The sequence below is a fragment of the Sinohyriopsis cumingii genome, chromosome 15 (assembly GCF_028554795.1).
Source record: "Sinohyriopsis cumingii isolate HCF-2022 chromosome 15, ASM2855479v2, whole genome shotgun sequence".
Lineage (NCBI taxonomy): Eukaryota > Metazoa > Mollusca > Bivalvia > Unionida > Unionidae > Sinohyriopsis > Sinohyriopsis cumingii.
Genome location: NC_142975.1, coordinates 21786265 through 21808081, shown reverse-complemented (window position 1 = coordinate 21808081; position 21817 = coordinate 21786265). Strand labels below are relative to the sequence as shown.

General features: G+C 34.9%; 1 protein-coding gene across 2 annotated transcripts in view; it reads right to left on the bottom strand.

Annotated features, from left to right (window-relative positions):
• The window catches only part of LOC149781391 (polyamine-transporting ATPase 13A3-like), a 364470-nt gene that overhangs the window by 11869 nt on the left and 330784 nt on the right, over nt 1–21817 (bottom strand). For both annotated transcript variants that reach the window (XM_089935485.1, XM_089935486.1), the window contains 2 exons: nt 13291–13373; nt 7996–8180 (listed from right to left, as the gene is read on the bottom strand). In XM_089935485.1, coding sequence (XP_089791611.1) covers nt 7996–8180; nt 13291–13373 — 268 coding nt within the window. The remainder of the gene's footprint in view (nt 1–7995; nt 8181–13290; nt 13374–21817) is intronic.

Below are 21817 nucleotides of genomic sequence, written 5' to 3'. Positions count from 1 at the left end.
CAGACTCATGCAGAAGATTGGCTGCCCCCCACGACTGCTTGCTGTCCTCATGTCATTCCACAAGAACATGCACAGCACAGTGTGCTTTAATGGTGCAACACTGGAGGCCTTCCCAGTCACCAGCAGAGTCAAACAAGGCTGTGTCCTTGCACCGACACTCTTCATCATCCTCTTCTCCATGCTTCTCCAGTACACCTTCAAGGACTGCAACAAGGGAGTGTACATCCATACCAGGGCTGATGGCAAGCTGTTCAACAGCTAAAGTCACAGAGGTACTCATCCATGAATTGCTCTTCGCCGACAATGTAGCCTTCACATCACACACAGAAGATGGACTGCAGCAGCTGGTATGCCGCCTCTCCCATGCCTGTAAGGAATTTGAACTGACCATCAGTTTGAAGAAAACAAACATCATGGCGCAGGACACAGACTCCCCTCCCTCTGTCACCATTGTTGGTACAACTTGGAAGTTGTCGAGAACTTCACATACCTTAGGTTCAACATCTCCAGCTCACTCTCCATTGATTCTGAGGATTGCCAAGGCAGCAGCAGTGATGGCCAGACTTAATCAGAGGGTCTGGAACAACCCCAACCTCACTGAGAAGACCAAACTGTGTGTCTACCAAGCCTGCATGCTCAGCTCAATCATCTACAGCAGCAAAACATGGACCACCTATGCAAGAATGAGAGGAAACTCAACAGCTTCCACCTGCGATGTCTGCAGCACATTCTGCACATCCTGTGGCAGGACAAAGTACCCAACAAAGAGGTTCTAGAATGCACCAACATGAACAGCATGTTCTCCATTCTCAGCAAGAGGTGCCTTCGCTGGCTCAGCCATGTCAAGAGAATGGACCCAGGTCACATTCCCAAGGACCTGTTATATGGGGAGTTAGCAAAAGGTGCACGACTGACTGGACGACCACGTTTGCACTACAAAGAGGTTTGCAAGAAGGACATGAAGACGGACAAGATCAATGTCAACGACTTGGAGAGCTGTGCTAACGACCGTTCCACCTGGCTTCTAGCTGTCAGACACTTCAAAAAGCTGAGGAAGACAGAAACATAAAACAAGCTGAAAAGAGAGCTAGAAAGAAGGAGAAACAAAAGCTTACTCTGGATCTACACCATCGTCTCCCATAGACGGACAGATGCAAAAGATATATATACTGTCTATTTATTTTGTTTAAAATATAAGTAACTAGATTTGAATAATTTTTTGTCCAAAACCCCAAAAGTGTACCTATAATCAACTACTGGTAGTCAATGACATTGTGGATTAGCATGTATAAATTTTATATATATACATATATATATATACATATATACATATATACACACACACACAATCTAAAATAGATGGAATGGTGGTGGACAGGTGGACAATAACTGAAATCACTCATTCACCAAACACTCATGTACCACTAGCTTGACTGACTGACAGGTGAACTGCTTATATGATACAGTAAAGCATAAGAAGAACTAATAGAGAAGTAATCTTAAATTCTTTGATAGCTGATCCAACTTGAGTGTCCACTGACTCCACTGAAACTGACCTTGAATTGACCCAAATAACAGACCCTGACTGGAATCCATTCTTTGTGTAAACATCATTTAATTACATTAAGCACACACACACACAAATATATATATATATATATATATATATATATATATATATACACACACACACATATGTGTGTGTGTGTACCATCAAAATATATTAGTAAAACAGTTTTAGGTGGAATCTATACATTTCATTTTCCTTAAACTATATCTTGTCTTAGTACATGTAGAACTAGAGAAATGGTTATTATCTGCTCATATAAATGAAACCCTCACCTCTCCCCCACCCAACCTGTCTAGCACCAAAATGGAGAGGATTATTAATAGTAAGTAGTGAGAACAAATGTGAGTAATTGCTTCAGGTAAAGTAAAAAAAGCAATAACTCATGATTGGTCAATTTGCATATCATTATATAAGAACCATGATAAAAAGTAGGAATCACACAAATCCATCTAGCTGTAGCCAAAGGATTGTGTCCAAATATAGCACCCATCTGTACATCAAAAATGGCAATAAAATGGTTATGGTAAATATAAAGATCTTTAGATTATAACTTTACTGTGATGACTATGATAACTTCCAATGATAAGTGGAAGACAAGTTGACTTCACATATTCTGACATAATGCACCTAGGTGTAACCTGTGTCAAGTCATGTCCAAAATGTTCAAATATTTGAAAAATGGCTATCACGCTATAAAAACTTAATCAGGTCATCTGCTTATAAATATGCATATTAAATTTGATTTGCCTACATCAAATAGGTTTTGCTTAATTATGCTAAAAATTCAAAGAAGCACTGTATTTAAATAATAGAGAAACTGCAGAAATTCCCGGAAAATCAAATCAGGTCATCTACACATGAATACAAATATACCTGCCAAATTTATATTGTCAACCTCTAGTTGTTTCGTGCAACAGCAGTCCTGTGGATGACATCATATGCCTGCCACATTTTTCATAAACTTTGATACTGATAACTTAAATGTCTGTATTTTACATCTTTTAGTCATAGTGGCCTTTGAACTTTTAACCCCAAAATCAATAAGCTTCTTCTTTACACAGAGTCATCCACAAAGTTTGGTTAAAGTCTATGATGTAGACCTTTGTCCCTGTTACAGATGACTTGAATTATGATCCCTATACCAATACTTTTCCATTAGCCCCTGACTAGGTGCAAACCATCCCAAAAGAGACTGACCCAAGTCTGTCTTGTATACTAATGTTATGCTAGAAACAATTTATTTTTATTCCAGGCACAGTAATATTAACCTCTTAACCCCATAACTGACAGGCTTCTTCCATACCCCGAATGCAAACCATCTACAAATTTGGTAACTGTAAATGGTGGAAAACTAGTTTTTATGCTACAAGCATTGTACTTCTTTCAGTCAGTTACCTTGAGATCTCTGACCTTTCAAACACAATCTTCTTTGCCAGGCCATATGCAAGCCATCTACAAAGATTGCTAACTGTATTTGGTTATTATGTGCGTAAACAATTTGTCTTCATCAGTAACACTGACTATGACATTTGACTTTAAGACCCTGAGTGTAAACCATCCAAAAAGTTTGATAGCTATAGATGATGGATGCCGGTCATGTTATTGTGCAGAAACTAAATTAGTAGCAGATGAATAGATAGATGGTGGATGTATAAGAAATGGGAAAGTAGATGTAATGGTCAGAAAATATAGACAGATCATCAAGAAACAGATACAAAAATATGTTTTAAAACATTTCATCTGTCTACAGTGAGTGCTTTTAGCAATCTTGCAAAGAAGCTCCTTGGAATGAACATAGAGATAGACAATATATTAACAAATCAAGATGCCACAGCTACATGCAGTTGGAGCATGAAAATAAAAAAAAATGGTGTACATCAACCTTAGTTATGTATACCAAGTTTTACAGCAATCGACTGATAATTTGCACTCACAAGTTACTATGATACATTGAACCCAGTAATTATGGAAGAAAAGGCAATAAGTCTTGTACAAAATAACTGCAGTAAAGTGCCTTTGTTAAAATGTGAATAAAAATTATTCAGATGAGGACCATATTAGGTTCCAAATCTCATAGTGATGCATCAGAAACTTTTAGACTTGTTAAAATTGCAAGATTCCTCATACACTACATAAAGTTCCATGCAAAAGGGAATAACTCTAAGATGAATAACAGAAGCAAAGTGATTTGTTGACATGTGTATCTTGATGATGGCCAGAATACAAAACAAGTGATTACTAGTATGTTTAAAGTTTCACAGCGATGCATCAAGCTGGTTAAAATTACAAGAATCTCATACACTACATCCAGCTCCATATGAAAGGGAAATAACTCTAAGAAGACCTGCAGGAGCAAAGGGATTTGTTGATACAGTATGTGCATATCTTGATAATGACTAGAACATAAACCAAGTCTCATAGTCAGGTAAAAAAACACTGTCTGATAATTTACATTTGCAAGGTTCTGGCTTATACAGCCTTCTGATAAAAAGTGAAATTGCTCTGACTAAAGTGGGATAAGTTCAGTGATTTGTTTATTTTCAGGTGAGGACCATGACATGTACCATAAATGCAAACCACTTAAAAATTATAAAAGTTTTGGTCATAGGATTCTGTAATACACAACATGCAAAAGGATAAAAGGGCAAAAACGCATACAAAAATAGCTGTAATAAAATGAGTTGATGTTATGCAAAAATTCAAATTATGACAAATACATGTACCACATTAACATTGAATTATACTGTTCCAAATGATTGGCCATTGGGGAAAACTTATAATACTATAAGTATGAAAAAGTTATACCACAAAGCCTTCTTTATGTTTTTATTATTAGCAAAGGTGCATGAAGGTATGTCCACCTATGGTAGGCCTTGTGGAACATCAAATAAGGGCAAAAAAACTGTGTCTGTTGGGTCTAAGATTAAGTTCAAGTTCATGGTTGTTACTTTAGATTGATGTCCAACTAACACTCATTTTTTATGTGTTTTGCAATTTTCAAAGTCAGTGATTGTTGTGATAAAATGGTCCAATCAAGTCCACTTTTCAGTCCATAAAGAACTGCAAGATTTAATTGTGTTCACAATATTATAATATGATTTGCATTCAGAAGGGAAATAAAAAGAACAATAAATCAAATATGAACTGAATGAAATATTTAGTGAATATGCAACATCTTCCAATAATGACCATTCTATGTACCAAGTTTCATGGCTACTCACTGAAAACTGTAGGCTGGTAATGATTCTGTAAGACTCCACCTTGAAGTGCACAAAAACCCAATACATTTGATAAATATTGTACAATACAGTGGTTTGTCAAAGATGACCATATTTACTGAGTATCATTAATCAAACAACTGCAAGAATAGTTGTGTTCACCTCTATAATTGTGAGGGCATAACAAAAGGTATACTAGCAAAGACACTTTGGTTAGACATCAGTCCAATAATTCTTTCACTTTTAAAACACGTCATAATCTTATACATATATATGGCTGATATCCTAAAATAGACATGCATACAGAAGGCAATTTCATATCATCTGACTTTTGGCCACTACGGTACCATTACCTCCCAGCAATCAGAGCTACATAAACTTTTCACATTATTGTCATTTATTTTTCCCAAATATTTAAGGATACATATGGTAATACAATGTACCTATGGTAGGATAAATATACCATTGTAAACACATCTATAAAACATACCATATTAAAGCTGAAATCTATTTTTTTAAAATTGAAAGTTTTCTGCATTCTATCCCCACATTATGGAAACAACTGGAAACCAGTCTAATAGGAATTAGAAATATTTTCCCAGTGCACCGAATGGTTGAGTAACTGGCTTTAAAAGGCTAATATGTGCATACAACAAGCACTTAACTGTTTACCTCATTGTTTTAAGCTAAAGAGTTTAAAGCAAGTGCAGACATTTTTTATAAGGGTGTTATAAGTAATAAAGTGATCCAGCTTTGTTCACAAAGGTTCTAAAGTCTTTGAATAAAAATCAGCCTACCTTTGGTAGAGGTGAGATAAAAGGAGTGACCAATCCAAAACTTATTTTAGCAGAAATGTTCAAGTTGCTATTGGAAGCTATTGTATTATTTAATTGCTATTACACTGTTCAACATATGTTTTGGAGGAATGTTTGAGGTCAGATCATATATTTTTTGTTCAATTCAAGCCACACATAATTATTTTCCCAATGCTAAAGAACCACCTGCTAAGAAATATGAGTCAGCTGTCTTAAAAACCCAGACACAGGAAAATTGAAGCTTGAACTTCTTTGCAGGCTGAGAATGGTTGTTTTGTCTTTACCACTTCTAATGCTGATACAGAGACTACCTTCTCCATTGTTCACTGAAGCAATTGAAGGGAAATCTAGACAAGAAAACAACTGAGAGCCTGTGTAACTTAATAGTCATAATGAATGTCACTAGTAGTCACTAACCAGTGTTTTTATGAAGAAAAAACCTTAGCAGTTAACTACGATATGCAAGTCATGTTTTTAGTTTAATTAATGATACACTGACTGACTGGTGTTCATCAATTATTATTATATTTTCCATTAAATACTGATTCATTATCAAAGCTTGCTGATTTTTTTATGTTATGAATATTTAATGTATATTGTGTGTTTGACCTTTGACTGTAATTAAGGATAGAGACCTTCCTGACTAATCTAATTTTTGTCTTATCTGTAAATTACAAATAGGTGGTTTATTTGAATTTGAGTTCAAAGAACTATCTATTATTATGACATTAGCTGCTTTCAGAAGTGACTTTGTTTACAAATTTGATGGGAAAATGACCCAAATTTTGGTGTTCTTATTGCAACTTAGGTTTGTACATAAGGTGTAGATGAACAAGATTATTTATTCCTATTTTAAGATCAGTACGTGGGAGAATTACTTTTAGTTGTGTTCAGTTCTAATTTGAGAGGAATTATCAATCCTGCTGAATATATGTGAAAACTGCAATTCCAACATAAAAAACTGGTATGTCTAAAGACTGAGGTCAGAAAGCCTATTGCACATGAGACGTTACATGATTCTTATTGACTTTGAATATGAAGGTTCAACAATTGTCGATGTAAGCAGTAGTGATGATGATTTACATGACTCATGTTTATCTGATTCATATTTATCTCCCTTGCTGACCCAAAATAATTGTAATGCATTGCACCTAGGATTACGAGGCCAAGGTATGCATATTGGTCACCTTAACATTAGGAGAATATGAACAGCAGGCAAACTCGATCAGATCAAACTTATGTCACTATCTATAGAAATTAATATCTCAGTGCTTGGTCTGAGTGAAAGCAAACTTGGGACTGGTCAGCCAGACAAATTGCTTGGTCTGAGTGAAAGCAAACTTGGGACTGGTCAGCCAGACAATGCTTGGTCTGAGTGAAAGCAAACTTGGGACTGGTCAGCCAGACAATGCATTCAAATTGAATGCTCTAATTACTTTTTAGACAAGATAAAATTGACAGAACTGGTGGTTTACTAGTCCATGTGTATGCAAACACTTGAGGGGGGAGGGTTGTTGGAAATTAATGATTTGAAAGCGTGTGGTTAGAAGTCTTGCCTAAAAATAGCAAATCTTTTCTTGTCAGTTACCTCTAGAGGAATCTGACTTTTGCTGTGAAATGGAATTAAATATTTGAAATTCAAATTGAAAAAGTTCTAAATTAAAAAAGAAATTATTCTTCCTAGGTGACATTAACAGGGATTTACTAAAACCACACATTACAAATTACTGGTTCAATTACATGACCTTATTTGAACTGATTCAGCATGTGATAGAATCTACATGTAATGTCACTGTAACAAGTCAAACTCTAATTGACCATATTTGTTCAAATTCCTCGAATAATGTACTCTTTATCAATGTCCCTTCCATTGACCTGAATGACCATTTCTAACTAGTAAAAACAATGCTTTTGACATCATCTCACCAAAAAATTTCATATAGATTTTTAAAACTTTTAATGAGAAGTTCTAAGATTATAAAGTATATTTCATGGCACATTATTAAACGACTGATGATATCAATGTCCTTTTGGATTCTTGGCACTCATTCTTTATAGATATCATTGATAGGCACACTCCATTGAAAAAGCACAGACTTATATGTGCTATTCATCCAAATCAGATCACACCAGAAATCATACAAGCAATTAAAACACTCAGTCAATATAAAGCACTTGGAAGTACTGACCAACTCTTAAATTTTTGGGCACATAATCATATTTCTGTATTCCTCAATCCAGCCATCGAGCTTGGCACTCTGACCTCATACTTGGCACAAAATGTTATTCACTTCAGCTGGATTCTCCCATCCTGCCCACACATATGGGGAAGATTCTATTATAGTCTTGCCATGCTTGAGCAGGCAAGACAAGAAGACAAACAAAATCTTACCTGTTGACCTGAGACTGGCTGTTTCAATGCTCTCAAAGCTGAGCAGACTGGCAGTGTCATCCTGGGAATGAGGGCTCTTGAAAGCACTATCCAGTCGCTGGAAAGCCTGGGCCAAGCCAGCTTCTGAAGTAGTGGCTGGTGGCCAATTGGAGTCATTTTTTATTTCTTCCTCCAGGGTCAAATAGCTGTGATATGAGCATAAGAGAGTAAATGTAAGCAAAGAAATTATGGTTAGTAATTGCTGTGCTTAAATGTACTAGCCACTTTATGGGGCCCATTAAGAACAAAAAATTTAGGGTTATTAATTCTTCTATGTGAAAAAATGGCAAGTTTTTAAAATATAGAAGGGATTATTTGATGACCTTATTACATGTACTTTGTTGATAATAATAACGCATGATTTGGATGCTTTCATTGATATTGTTGTGATCTTTCTATTAAAAAGCAAAACCATGAATATCACAAATACATGTTCTGCAATAGATCCTGTAATACACTGTATGTATTAATATACCTATTATCATGAGAAATGTTTATTCATTATTTTCTAATTCAAAACAAGATACCTAAGAATCAAAGCAATTGAATTAGATGTGCCAATATATATATATATATATATATATATATATATATATATATATATATATATATATATATATATATATACATAAAAGAACAAAATAACAAAACAATTAAATAAATGTCTCATCAATGGTGTAGAAGGCAAATACAGGGAACTAGTTGGATACATATTAGAAGCATGATGATGCTGTAGAAAAATGTCAGAATAATGGAACTTATCCAAACTGAATAGACTGAGCCATCAAGATAAGGTGAGTTTGTGCATTATTTGCCCAACAAACTGATGGCACATATACATGTGTTGTAGAGACTGATATAAGTGACATGGGAAGTATATGATGGAATCCCAGTCAGGATTTGGCCTTTTGCAAAAATACAGCAACTGCTGTGTCTCAGAATGTTTTGGTAAAATCCAGCATTTCCCCATAGAATTACTAAAATATACTTGAATTATAAATAAAAGGTGTTACATTAAATAGTTCTACACATGATATTCATGATACATGACACAATGGATTTGCTTTACCAGCACTGAGTTCACTTTTCCTGTGGACTATACAGTCAATGTAATGTGCTTATAGTGATGGTGAATTTTGTTTCTACAAATCTAACTTACTAGTCTTTGACTTAGCTAATCAACACTGCTGCCACCTTACAGTGTATATATAAACAAAATGGGACAAATACAGTAGGGCCCAAGTAGCAATGAAATGGAAACCCAACATTAATCCATAGGCCTGGGGGCTAGTCAACAAAAAGCATAAGAAACCAACAAGAACTCTGTTACATTGAACAGTTTGTTACAACTGCAATTATCCCCATAGTCAAACTTATCTTGTAAAAACAAACAGCTTGTAATCTCAATAGAAAACATTTAAAATAAATAAATAAATAAATATAAAAAATAATGTGCTAAGCAGACTGTGTTTATGCTGAGATATTATGCATATAATTTCAATGGCATTGACCTCAACATGCCTTACAGGTGCAGACAGTTCAACAGATTTTACTCATAATCCCAAACATATGGTCACATGAATGTAACACATCATGGAGCGTGGTTGGATTAAGGAATGGATCAGAATGCAAAATTTTGTTCTCTTCCAAACAAACAAGCATGACAGTGGCCAGTATCAGCTAATTTGAATTTACAGTGATTTACAAGATTGAATTTGTCAAAGTTTTTAACCAAGCTAAATACCAAAATACATCAAATTGTCTGATTATCAAAAGATTTCAGTATAAATTAAAGTGCCAGTAGACGAAACATGAAAAGGACCTATATTATCTTCATATAAACAATATTGGGAAGAGGTTATTTGAGATCTGTTCTTGGCATCAGACCCTACTCTTAAATTCAGGCTGGGCATAATTCAAAAGACTCAGAATGACCTTGTGACTCAAGGACATTTTAAAACAATATAGGTTTTCACTAATTAGGTCAAATTTTTGGGAACTAATTGCAGGAAAATGATTTTAAGATATCCATTAATCTAATAGATGAGTATTTAAGTTTTCCAATATTAATATTCAAATATGTGCATGAAAATGTAAAAGTTTTGGTGGAATGTGATACTATATTATTTGTAAATTCGCTTTTTTAACCTTATGGTTTCAATTGCACAGAGACAATACCAAAATCTACAATCACCGACTATATAGTTCATACAACTGGGTATTTGGCATTACTACCCTTATGACTTCATCAACATTATCTCAACTTTATACCAGAAAAATATTTTTAAAAATATTTTGGAAAAAGTTATATCCAGGTTAAATGATTAAGTTCAGGAGGGTACACTTGATTCAGTCTCAGGGGATTATCTCTTAGATTTATCATCGATTCAGTACAATTCAAATCCTTTTCTTCTGGATGAAATAGATTTGTTAAAGACATAGATATATATCTACATTCTCAATCAGATATCCACCAAGACATTCCCCTTTACCAAATAGCATCTTGTGTTGGTCTACTAGTTGATACTTGAACAAGTTTTAGAAGGAAGAGATAATGACATCCATGTCTTAAATAGCATCACTATTTTGATGCACATATAAACCTGTCTTATACAGTAAGCAGAACCAAAATGTTGATCTAAAAATTAAAAAAATGTTATATAAAAATTCTTGGACCAAGAATAATTCTTTTTTTTCTCAGAGAGATGCATCCAAAGATGGGTGACGAGTTCTTTCACTAAATTTAAATTGGCTTATTTGTGTCCATGGTATAGTTGTAGAATCATACATTAATTATACAGAACTTTTTGCCATCTTTCACACCGCATCTCTCTGTTATCTGGCACATAATAAACACATTTGTATTGTAACATGGCAATACACTTACATGCTCCTAAAGTAATTATATCCAAGAAGTGAATGATCTTTATAAATCTATTTGGTAGTGGCCAGACTGCCTTTGATTAGACAGATACATTTCAGGCAACTAAATATCATGTACTCAACTTTACTCAAGGAGTTTTTCGGATGTGGATGATTATAGAGACATTTTGCTTCTAAATTTTCAAATTGATAAATTTGATTTATAGAACCGAGAATCAGAAGCTCTTTCCTGCAAATTGTAGAGTTTGAATCATATAATTTCTTCCTTTCTGATTAGTAGGGAAAATTATGAACAAAATCATGATTGACAAAACTGTTGAAAGTCTTGTGACAATCCCATATTGGCCATCTTAGTCTGGTTTCCTTTCATCATGGCTTGTATGGCTGATTCCTGCAAGATCCCCTTGAAAAAGGACTATATACCCCCACATATTAGTCAGATTTGCCCCCCAAATGAACATTTCAAGCTACCATATTTACTGTATATGTTGGGACACTACATTTGTTGGGAAACCATAAATTAATTTTAAAAGTAATTTTTTGTGCACTGTATGTTCTGGGACACATTGTTTTTTCCTAGTTGTAAGTTGTGGAACACCTATTAAATCATTCAAAAATTACAAGTCATAAAATGCACTCCAACTGAAATTTTATTTAAAAAAATATAAAACTGTACTTGAGATAAAACTCTTTAATCCACTGCAGCAGCATCTCATGAACACAACCCTTCTCCTGCATATGTATGATCCATTCTTTCAGTGCATGAATTGTTTTTAGCTTTCTCATACCATGAAAAACTTAGAAGCAACACATCACCTTAAGCAGAAACTGCAAGGACCAAAGTCAGATTTTGTCAGATCTGCACCAGTCTTGCTAATTCTCACACTTTTGACCACCATCTTATCATGAGTCCATTCAGGAATGAGATCAAAGTACGCTAAAATTACATCCATGTTAATGATCATATTGTCAGCAAAATCATCTGATTCTCTTCTGGTCTTCATGAATTCATCATATGATTTTATTTTCTCGAAATCTTCTTGGCAACACTGGGTCATCGATGTCCACGCATGAACCAATATATTGTGTCACTTTAAAAATTGTTCCGTAGTTTCAATTTATTTTCAAAATTTCCATGAATACTGGTGAAAAGGAACCAATGTTAGCTTCCAGATCTTGACCATCTTCGCATATTAAAAAAAATAGATCAGCATGCTTAAAAGAATATCATAGTCAGCTTCCAAGGTCAGCTTGCTTTGCAATAAAATAACCTTTGTTTTGATATCTTTTAAAAAGAAATTTTAAAAAAAACAGCTTCAGAGTGTCCAAAGTTGGTATCTGAGGTCAGATTGCTTTGTAATAAAAAATAACCTTTGTCTTTGATGTCCAGTCGATAAGTTCAAAGAAGGAGTATACTGCTTGTTGCCAGTTGTGTTTATTCACCACCCAGACTTCTTTGTGCTTGGCATCTATAGTTATAATTAATACAAAGGAGCATTGATGTCTGTGGGTAAATAGTAACGATACTTTTGTAACCCATGCTGGCAAAAAGATTGTCACTTACACTCAATGTGCTTTCAAATAATATTTGTTTGCAAGATACTGTCATACAGTAGACCTGGAAAAATTCAGTCTTGATTATTTTCCACCTAATACCATGATGAGTGAATGGAAGTTGCCTTCAAGATATCAGCTGATTGTTTCCCTCTCATTTGCGATTTTGTTGGATCCAGTTTTCAGTCAGATAGCATATTCTAACCCTGGAGCACAACCAAACACAATTTGTTTCTCAATGTTCATGTCAATGAACAATGTGGATTGTGTTATCGGACATAAGTGATACACTCTACAGTATAGAAGCCTATGCTACATATATGGATTTCATGGATATATTTTATTCTTTATTGTTCAAGTTGAAAAAATAGGAATAAATGATAATAATACAAGGTTAGTTTCTTTCTTTTTATTATCAAATAAACATTTTGAGACATATGACCTAAGTAAAAAAAAGTTTCACCATAAGTTTTGGGACAGGAAGAAAAATTATTATTTTATTGTGTTCCAATATATACAGTAAATACAGTAATAGGTGTGGTTGAATTATATATCAGCAAAAGACTATAAAGCCCATAACTGTAAAAATATCAAAAAAGAAAATACATTTATGCATAACCAATTAAAATGTTCCACTCAAATATTTGTCTCACCACTGACCCAAACAAACAATGTTGCATCCATTCCCACATTATCTGAATATTAAGAACTTCAACACAAAACTTTAACTAACCACCAATGCTGTCATTCCATCCTGAAACATGATAGCTATACTTGCAATTGATTTACTGGGATGAGTCAAAAACACTTGCTACATACCTCTGTTTATTACTACTGCAACATCTTCTATCAATAAAGTCTTGGCAGGTCTTTGTGATGAATTTACTGTCTAATATAAACATCTGAAATAAAGACCTTTTTTAAGTCAAAAAAGGTACAGCCTACAGAGACTTTCTATTGCTATTCAAAAACAAGATGATCAAGTGGGTCTGAGATCACTCACTCGACTGACATCTACCTATAAGCCAAGCATAGGGACAGATGGCTAAGGAATCAGAACCTATATGATGCTTTTTTACATTTAAAGGATTGTTTCAAATGGCTGTTGTTATATATATTGTGTCTTTGACTCTGGTGCATGGCCATAGATTGCATATGAGCTATAAATAGGTGTTTAAAAGCTTTAAAATCAATCTTAATAATAAACTTATTGATAAGTTTTGGGGGGATAGTTTCCCATTGGATAGGTGAGTCAGGTTGGTTCTATTGTGAGGTTCTGTTATATTGTGAAATATGTTATGTGGGACGTATTGCAACATAGTTCAAGTACGATATCATGGCAACAGTGAGTCTTAATGCACATATGAGGATAGATACATTAAGAGTTGGCAATTCAACACATTCAAGGATATTGGTACATCAGCAAATTTGAGGACCTGGAACCATTAAGAACACTGTTCTTTTGCACTTATGATAGAACCTTTTAGGATTATTTTTGGATTTAATTCACAATACTGTAGTTTCCTCTGAAATTTTAATTTAATAACAAAGAGAATTATATTATTTGTAAAGTTTTAGACAACACTTGTTGGTTTTGTTTCTTTCTGTTTACTTAGTTTAAGGCCATGGAATTGTAACACAGCCATATTTAACTGTAGAATCATCTGGGCAAACTTGAAAGAATTTGTGGCAACAATAACTATATGAAAAAGTTGATCAACATCATTTTTGCAAAACTGAAAGGCATGCTAGGATACTTTCTGCCAAATCCTGTTCATTGAGGTTTTACATTCAATATTTTATATTTTAAGTAATGGTGGCTATATCTGACTGCAGAATAGAATCATTTGTACAACTCAAAAGGCCTTCTTGCCAGGATGCAATCTGTCAAATCTGTTGTATTACTGAGTATGTCTCAAGTCTTAAATCTAGAAAGCTATTAATTACCTCTAACAAAAATACCAATTCAAGCAAACCTCCCCTTTACGCTATTTCTTTGATTTTTATTCATCCAATCATAAAAAGGCATCCTCCACTGTAATGTAGTTTTGAGTTTAGTTACATTGCTTCACTGAGGCACAATTACATCTCTAATATTCCATATGGTAACCTTACTGATGTGCTATAATCATAGCATACAAAATGATGTGTAATAGCAGCCATTTTACTTCCTGTTGCTGTGATATACACATTAGGTGAATCAACTTCCTTAAGAAGAACACTGATAGATACCTAAAGTATTGTAAAATCTGAAACAATCTTGAAATTATTCTTCAAACACATACACCATCATTTTTTTGTGTATAAATTTGAATGGTTGAATTTTTTAATAATAGCACATTATAACAAATGCAAATATACCTTATTTAAGACACAAAATTCTCAACAAATAAAGACACCATATTGTGGGAAGATACCACATAGCTATTTATTTTAATAAATGTTGATTTTATGGTTGACAAATTTACTCAAAATGTGAAAAAAATTATATTTCACTCTAAATCTGTCTTTTCTTCCATGTACAAGAAAAATACGGGATATTATAGTGTTTCCAAGATACCAACCTGGAAAGGCATTTCACAAATAAGCACACTATTTCAATGACAGCTTGTGGATGAAGAACAATAACTTCAGGTCTACTAGTCTGTACTATTCTAGTCCCTGTTCTGTCATCTTAAGTGTCATCCTAGGTTTGCCTGCTGCACTTGCTTCATAATAACTGGATCATAATTAGATGTTTTGTCAGCTGAACTAAGTATTGTCAATCACATGACCTCTCTAAAGAATCCATTAACTATATATGCATGGAAATTAAAATGAGATGAACTCCAGACAAAATGCTAACTGGTGGTAAGATATAAACAGATGATATCAGTCTTACAATTTGTATGACCCATTTTATTATTATCATTATTATTATTGAAATCACTGTTGTTGTTTATCTGTTAAATAACTAAATTTTAATTTTGTTTATGTTCTCATAACAATGGAACAATGCATTATAAACAAAATTTTTCTAGAATATTATTCTTCAATAATAATTTCCTAATCATAACACCTTAAGAGAATTACTACTACTTTGCAAATTCAGCCCTCCCACCTGGCTACAACTTTTAGCTAACAAGCTAAGTTATCTGTTGATTGATACAGTATTGGTACCAAAATCTATGAAATCATCAGTTACAGTAGTTATACCGGAGTGGAAGGCAGACTCTGTATGGATGTAACTGTGGGGTATATGTGTACATGGCTCAAATTCATAACACACACAATGATGTCAAAAAAACACTGACCACACTATCAGTGAGGGTGTCAGTTACAGAAGGACCTATACAACACTAACAAAAAGGGTTGTAAATCAATGGAGAGGTGTGCAAGTATGGGGGAGTGGCAGGCTACATTGTTGAATCTTATTACTCAATTCATAATCATGTTTAAATTAACTGTGAATTTAAATATCTCTTTATAATGGTGTAGCTTGTTTATCTTCATAATTACCTTTACTTTCAGGATAAATTATATTGAAGAGATTATTAAAACCATACAGTGAACATGTTTACTGCTGAATAGATTCTGTATCATGTCATTGCATTTTGACACATTCTAGTTTTATTATTCAACCAAGTTTTTTTTTTTTTAAATGAGAACACGATATTTGCAGTTTGTGTGACACTTGACAAAACTGCTAAACATTTCACTGCCTGATTTGCCAAGCATATCTCTCCCAACAATAAATTTTTTTAAATTTCATGATGATGGAATCTCCAAAGTCATCCATATAATAACACAATCTAAGACGAAGAGGTCCATTTGTAGTTGAGGGATCAAAGGAGGATATGCACTGAAAGTTATACTGAGTCCCTTGGAAACCACTTGTCAGGTTCAGATGTCATTGTGACATATCTTGTCCCATTCAGTAGCAAAGATTTGAGCTTCTCCTTTCTGTGATAAGGGGGCCATGATGATGGTGTCAGTTTTAAGATAGAGAGGCTCTGATGGAAAGAAACATTGGTGAAAATGGTCACCCTCTCTCTGCCTCTTGTGCACTTTTGTTCAAGAGAACTGTGGATTTAGATGGTTGAAGCTTCAGTATGACTCCTAGTTGTTGTCAATGTGATCTTTTTGCTGATTACCTTGAAAATCCCTCTGCAGTAGCTAACACTGTGATGGAGATAAGTTGTTCTCCTTGGTGGATTCTTTGCAGATTTTCATCAAACAGCAGATCATGACAGAGGAGATTAAATGATAAAGGTCATGAGCATAGTGTGGCCTTATGATGGTGTTAAGAAAGGTGGAAGTAGGAAGCAATACATTTCATTCCACCCAAGTTTTAAGATCATAATTTGTGTTTGAGCATTGGCCAGAGAATGTTTGGCAGGTCTGTTAATAAGACATGGTCCATTCCATTCTAGAAACAGACTCTGACCTGTAGGATTTGGGGCGGGAGAAAATACACTGTGTTTCGCTAATTTAAAGATCACCATACTACATCCAACAGAGCCCATGACCACAATATTGCACACCAGCTGCTGTGTTGTTACAAACTTTCCAATCCATGTATAGAGAGAATGGATTTGTTATCACCAACATATCAGGTCAGCTGCTAGGGTATCCAAATGTGAGACTTGTAGAATCAATGACTCAAGTTCAAGAGAAGGTGTCTTTGAGAGTCTAAGAATCAGATGATGTTTGGGTCTTGAGTTGATGTTATAAGCAGCCCAGAAAGTCAGTAACTCTGCCAAACTGTGGAAGTAATTTGAAAGAAGGTTCTTCTTTTTTGGCACATTTAGCTGATACTGAAACTTTAGACTTGGCAGTTGTTGCTGAGGAAGGAAAAGGACAGAATTCCAGTGACAGCAGGTAAGCAACTTCTTTAGTCAAAGCCATTCGTGATGAATCTTTGTGCATCAATTAATATTTAATAGAAGTGAAGGGGCTTACAAGCAAGTTTCATCACCTTGTGATGTAACTGTGGAAGAATGATGTGGATAGTAGCTCAGTAAACTCACTTAAAATCCTGATTTGGTTATTTCCAAGCTATTGCTAAGTACAGGCTCCCTTTGGCTTTCAAAGGTTGGAGAGTAAAGTAAAGCAATAACTCGTGAATACTGAAGCACTAAACTGGGCATCATGTGTAGGAAGTTCCTAATGGCACAATATGGGATAGATTCATCCATAATGGTATGGGATATTTTTCAATGTAACAGGTCTGAAATCTGATATGCAAGATAGTAACTGATACTGTTTGTTTGTTTTCTACCTTTAAATAATAATTCCCTAGCAAGTGATATGGAGTCAAACTCTAGCATGCAAACTGATGACATCATTATCCCTCAAGGCATTCCTTAGTGCCTTCCACTCTAGTACCCCAAATAATGCTGACCATTGACTTCTGTCCATATTGCAAGTCTGGATTGGCAACCAGATTAAGCTACACATGTAGAATGGTTGTCAGTATGGTCTTGAAAATGGTCTATTAATCTATAAGGCAGAATGGAGCAGGTAATATATACAGGTGTGATGCATCCTGATTTATGAATTTAAGAGTACTATTGGGGCATAGCTATTATTGCTTGCAAAGTGGATGATAAAATAAAAATTCTAATAAGTTTGACTGTAGAAAAGGCCAATAATGACTATAAAATCACTAAAGCATTGCTTATACAGTAACTAAGAAGTGAACTATGACTAATGGTCGATGCATAATAAACTTACATATACTTATCCAACTACAACGAAAACTATACATTGATTATAGATTCAGTTTTCTATAGTACACACCATACATACAAATGAAATTCCACTGAAGCATCATTATTGATAATGCAGATGTGGATGCAGTAATAGCTATTTTAAGACTATGGTACCACCAGGAAAGGTCAAATGATGGCCTGTATACAGGTAAAATCTGTAGAGCACTGCCGCATATATAACTTATATGAAGTGGATACTAAGACTAGATTAATATAGGGAACTTCCCTGAATTTATTTGACTGTAGCGAAAATTAAACAGCAATATTATATCATATACAGTATACAAGTTTTCTATATCACACACAGAACTACACACATTTAAATACACATATAGCAATGTAAGGGGATGCAATCACTACCCATGCAGGTGTGTACCAAGGCACATAAGTATGTGAGGATGACAAAGTGATAATGCTGAAAAGCCAGAAACTTTATCTTTGATGAGAGAGAGCCAGCAGAAAAGTTGGAAATTTCCAAGGCAGAAAATTTCCAAAATCATTGCATGTGGAATTGCAAGGCCTCCTTGTCTGTAGAAAGCATGCTAATCTGCTCAACAAAAGTAATAACTGAAGTATTCATGGCAATTCTCACAAATGTTTGTATCACTGGGAGAACACTAACTCAGCCACTTCCACCTGAATGGTCAGAAAACATTTAGCCTTTTTAGCTAAAACGTTTTAGCCTGGGATGGCAGCATTTACTGGGAAGCAGTAGCTCTCCTAAGGCATTATATCTGGGATGTATTTGAAGAAGAAAAAAGTGTACTTAATTATAGGAATACACATTTAATTAGAACTGCAGAACAGGAGCACTGTGAACAGTACATTATATGCATAAATGTGAACCTCACAGCCAGGAGGGTTTCCCATCCAAGATGACGTGTGTCTCCTGTCCCTCCTATCACTCACTGAAATCTCTTGCATACTCAAAATAATTATTTTAAAAATTATGGAACAGAATTTTTCCATTTTTTATTCTCACCTTGATTCCAGAGTAGAATATTTCTAATAAAGACTCCTTGTGATCGTGTGACTTTGCACTGGCTTACCCTTTGAACATGACACTTTTATTTCAAAATTCAAGTGCACTGATTAATATATATGATCAGAAGTTATTCAGAAAGGATTCAAATTTGAATGGATTATGATCAAGTTACTAAAGAACTCATAAGCAGCAAACAACAATTATTTAACATGAATTGTTTCAGCAGGATCAATTTAGTGGATATTCAGTTTTGAACTTTAAAGTTTGTGGAGATGGATTATACTATGTACAAAGTAATTTCAGAAAGAAATATTATAGACATTCATGGATCTTGATTGGTTTTAAAATTACTAAAGAGCTCAGATAGCATGAAAGAGGTCAGTTTGGAATTGGTAATTGTTGATATCTAAGCATTTGTATCTCCTAACAATGATATTTACTGCCAAAGGAACAACATCACAATGCAGTGTTATTTACAAGTTAATTCCCTACAGCTTTTGCCAGGGTCTTCCAACTGATACCTCAGCTTGAATGGTCTACATGTATCAATCAGTTTGAGTGGTCTACATGTATCAATCAGACTGAGTGGTCTACATGTATCAATCAGTTTGAATGGTCTACATGTATCAGTCAGTTTGAATGGTCTACATGTATCAATCAGACTGAGTGGTCTACATGTATCACTCAGCTTGAGTGGTCTACATGTATCAATCAGTTTGAGTTGTCTACATGTATCAATCAGCTTGAGTGGTCTACATGTATCAATCAGCTTGAGTGGTCTACATGTATCAATCAGACTGAGTTGTCTACATGTATCAATCAGCTTGAGTGGTCTACATGTATCAGTCAGCTTGAGTGGTCTGCATGTATCAATCAGCTTGAGTGGTCTACATGTATCAATCAGCTTGAGTGGTCTACATGTATCAATCAGTCTGAGTCATCTACATGTATCAATCAGCTTGAGTGGTCTACATGTATCAATCAGCTTGAGTGGTCTACATGTATCAATCAGCTTGAGTGGTCTACATGTATCAATCAACTTGAGTGGTCTACATGTATCAATCAGCTTCAGTGGTCTACATGTATCAATCAGTTTGAGTTGTCTACATGTATCAATCAGTTTGAGTGGTCTACATGTATCAATCAGCTTGAGTGGTCTACATGTATCAATCAGCTTGAGTGGTCTACATGTATCAATCAACTTGAGTGGTCTACATGTATCAATCAGCCTGAGTGGTCTACATGTATCAATCAGTTTGAGTTGTCTACATGTATCAATCAGCTTGAGTGGTCTACATGTATCAATCAGTTTGAGTGGTCTACATGTATCAATCAGCTTGAGTGGTCTACATGTATCAATCAGCTTGAGTGGTCTACATGTATCAATCAGCTTGAGTGGTCAATATGTATCAATCAGTTTGAGTTGTCTACATGTATCAATCAGCTTGAGTGGTCTACATGTATCAATCAGCTTGAGTGGTCTACATGTATCAATCAGCTTGAGTGGTCTACATGTATCAATCAGACTGAGTTGTCTACATGTATCAATCAGCTTGAGTGGTCTACATGTATCAATCAGCTTGAGTGGTCTGCATGTATCAATCAGCTTGAGTGGTCTACATGTATCAATCTGCTTGAGTGGTCTACATGTATCAATCAGACTGAGTTGTCTACATGTATCAATCAGCTTGAGTGGTCTACATGTATCAGTCAGCTTGAGTGGTCTGCATGTATCAATCAGCTTGAGTGGTCTACATGTATCAATCAGCTTGAGTGGTCTACATGTATCAATCAGACTGAGTTGTCTACATGTATCAATCAGCTTGAGTGGTCTACATGTATCAGTCAGCTTGAGTGGTCTGCATGTATCAATCAGCTTGAGTGGTCTACATGTATCAATTAGCTTGAGTGGTCTACATATGTATCAGTCAGCTTGAATGGTCTAAATGTAACAATCAGCTTGAATGGTCTACATGTATCAATCAGTTTGAGTTGTCTACATGTATCAATCAGCTTGAGTGGTCTACATGTATCAATCAGTTTGAGTGGTCTACATGTATCAATCAGCTTGAGTGGTTTACATGTATCAATCAGCTTGAGTGGTCTACATGTATCAATCAGACTGAGTGGTCTACATGTATCAATCAGACTGAGTTGTCTACATGTATCAATCAGCTTGAGTGGTCTACATGTATCAGTCAGCTTGAGTGGTCTGCATGTATCAATCAGCTTGAGTGGTCTACATGTATCAATCAGACTGAGTTGTCTACATGTATCAATCAGCTTGAGTGGTCTACATGTATCAGTCAGCTTGAGTGGTCTGCATGTATCAATCAGCTTGAGTGGTCTACATGTATCAATCAGCTTGAGTGGTCTACATATGTATCAGTCAGCTTGAATGGTCTAAATGTAACAATCAGCTTGAATGGTCTACATGTATCAATCAGTTTGAGTGGTCTACAACTATCAATCAGCTTGAGTCGTCTACATGTATCAATCAGCTTGAGTGGTCTACACGTATCAATCAGCTTGAGTGGTCTACATGTATCAATCAGCTTGAGTGGTCTACATATGTATCAGTCAGCTTGAGTGGTCTGCATGTATCAAT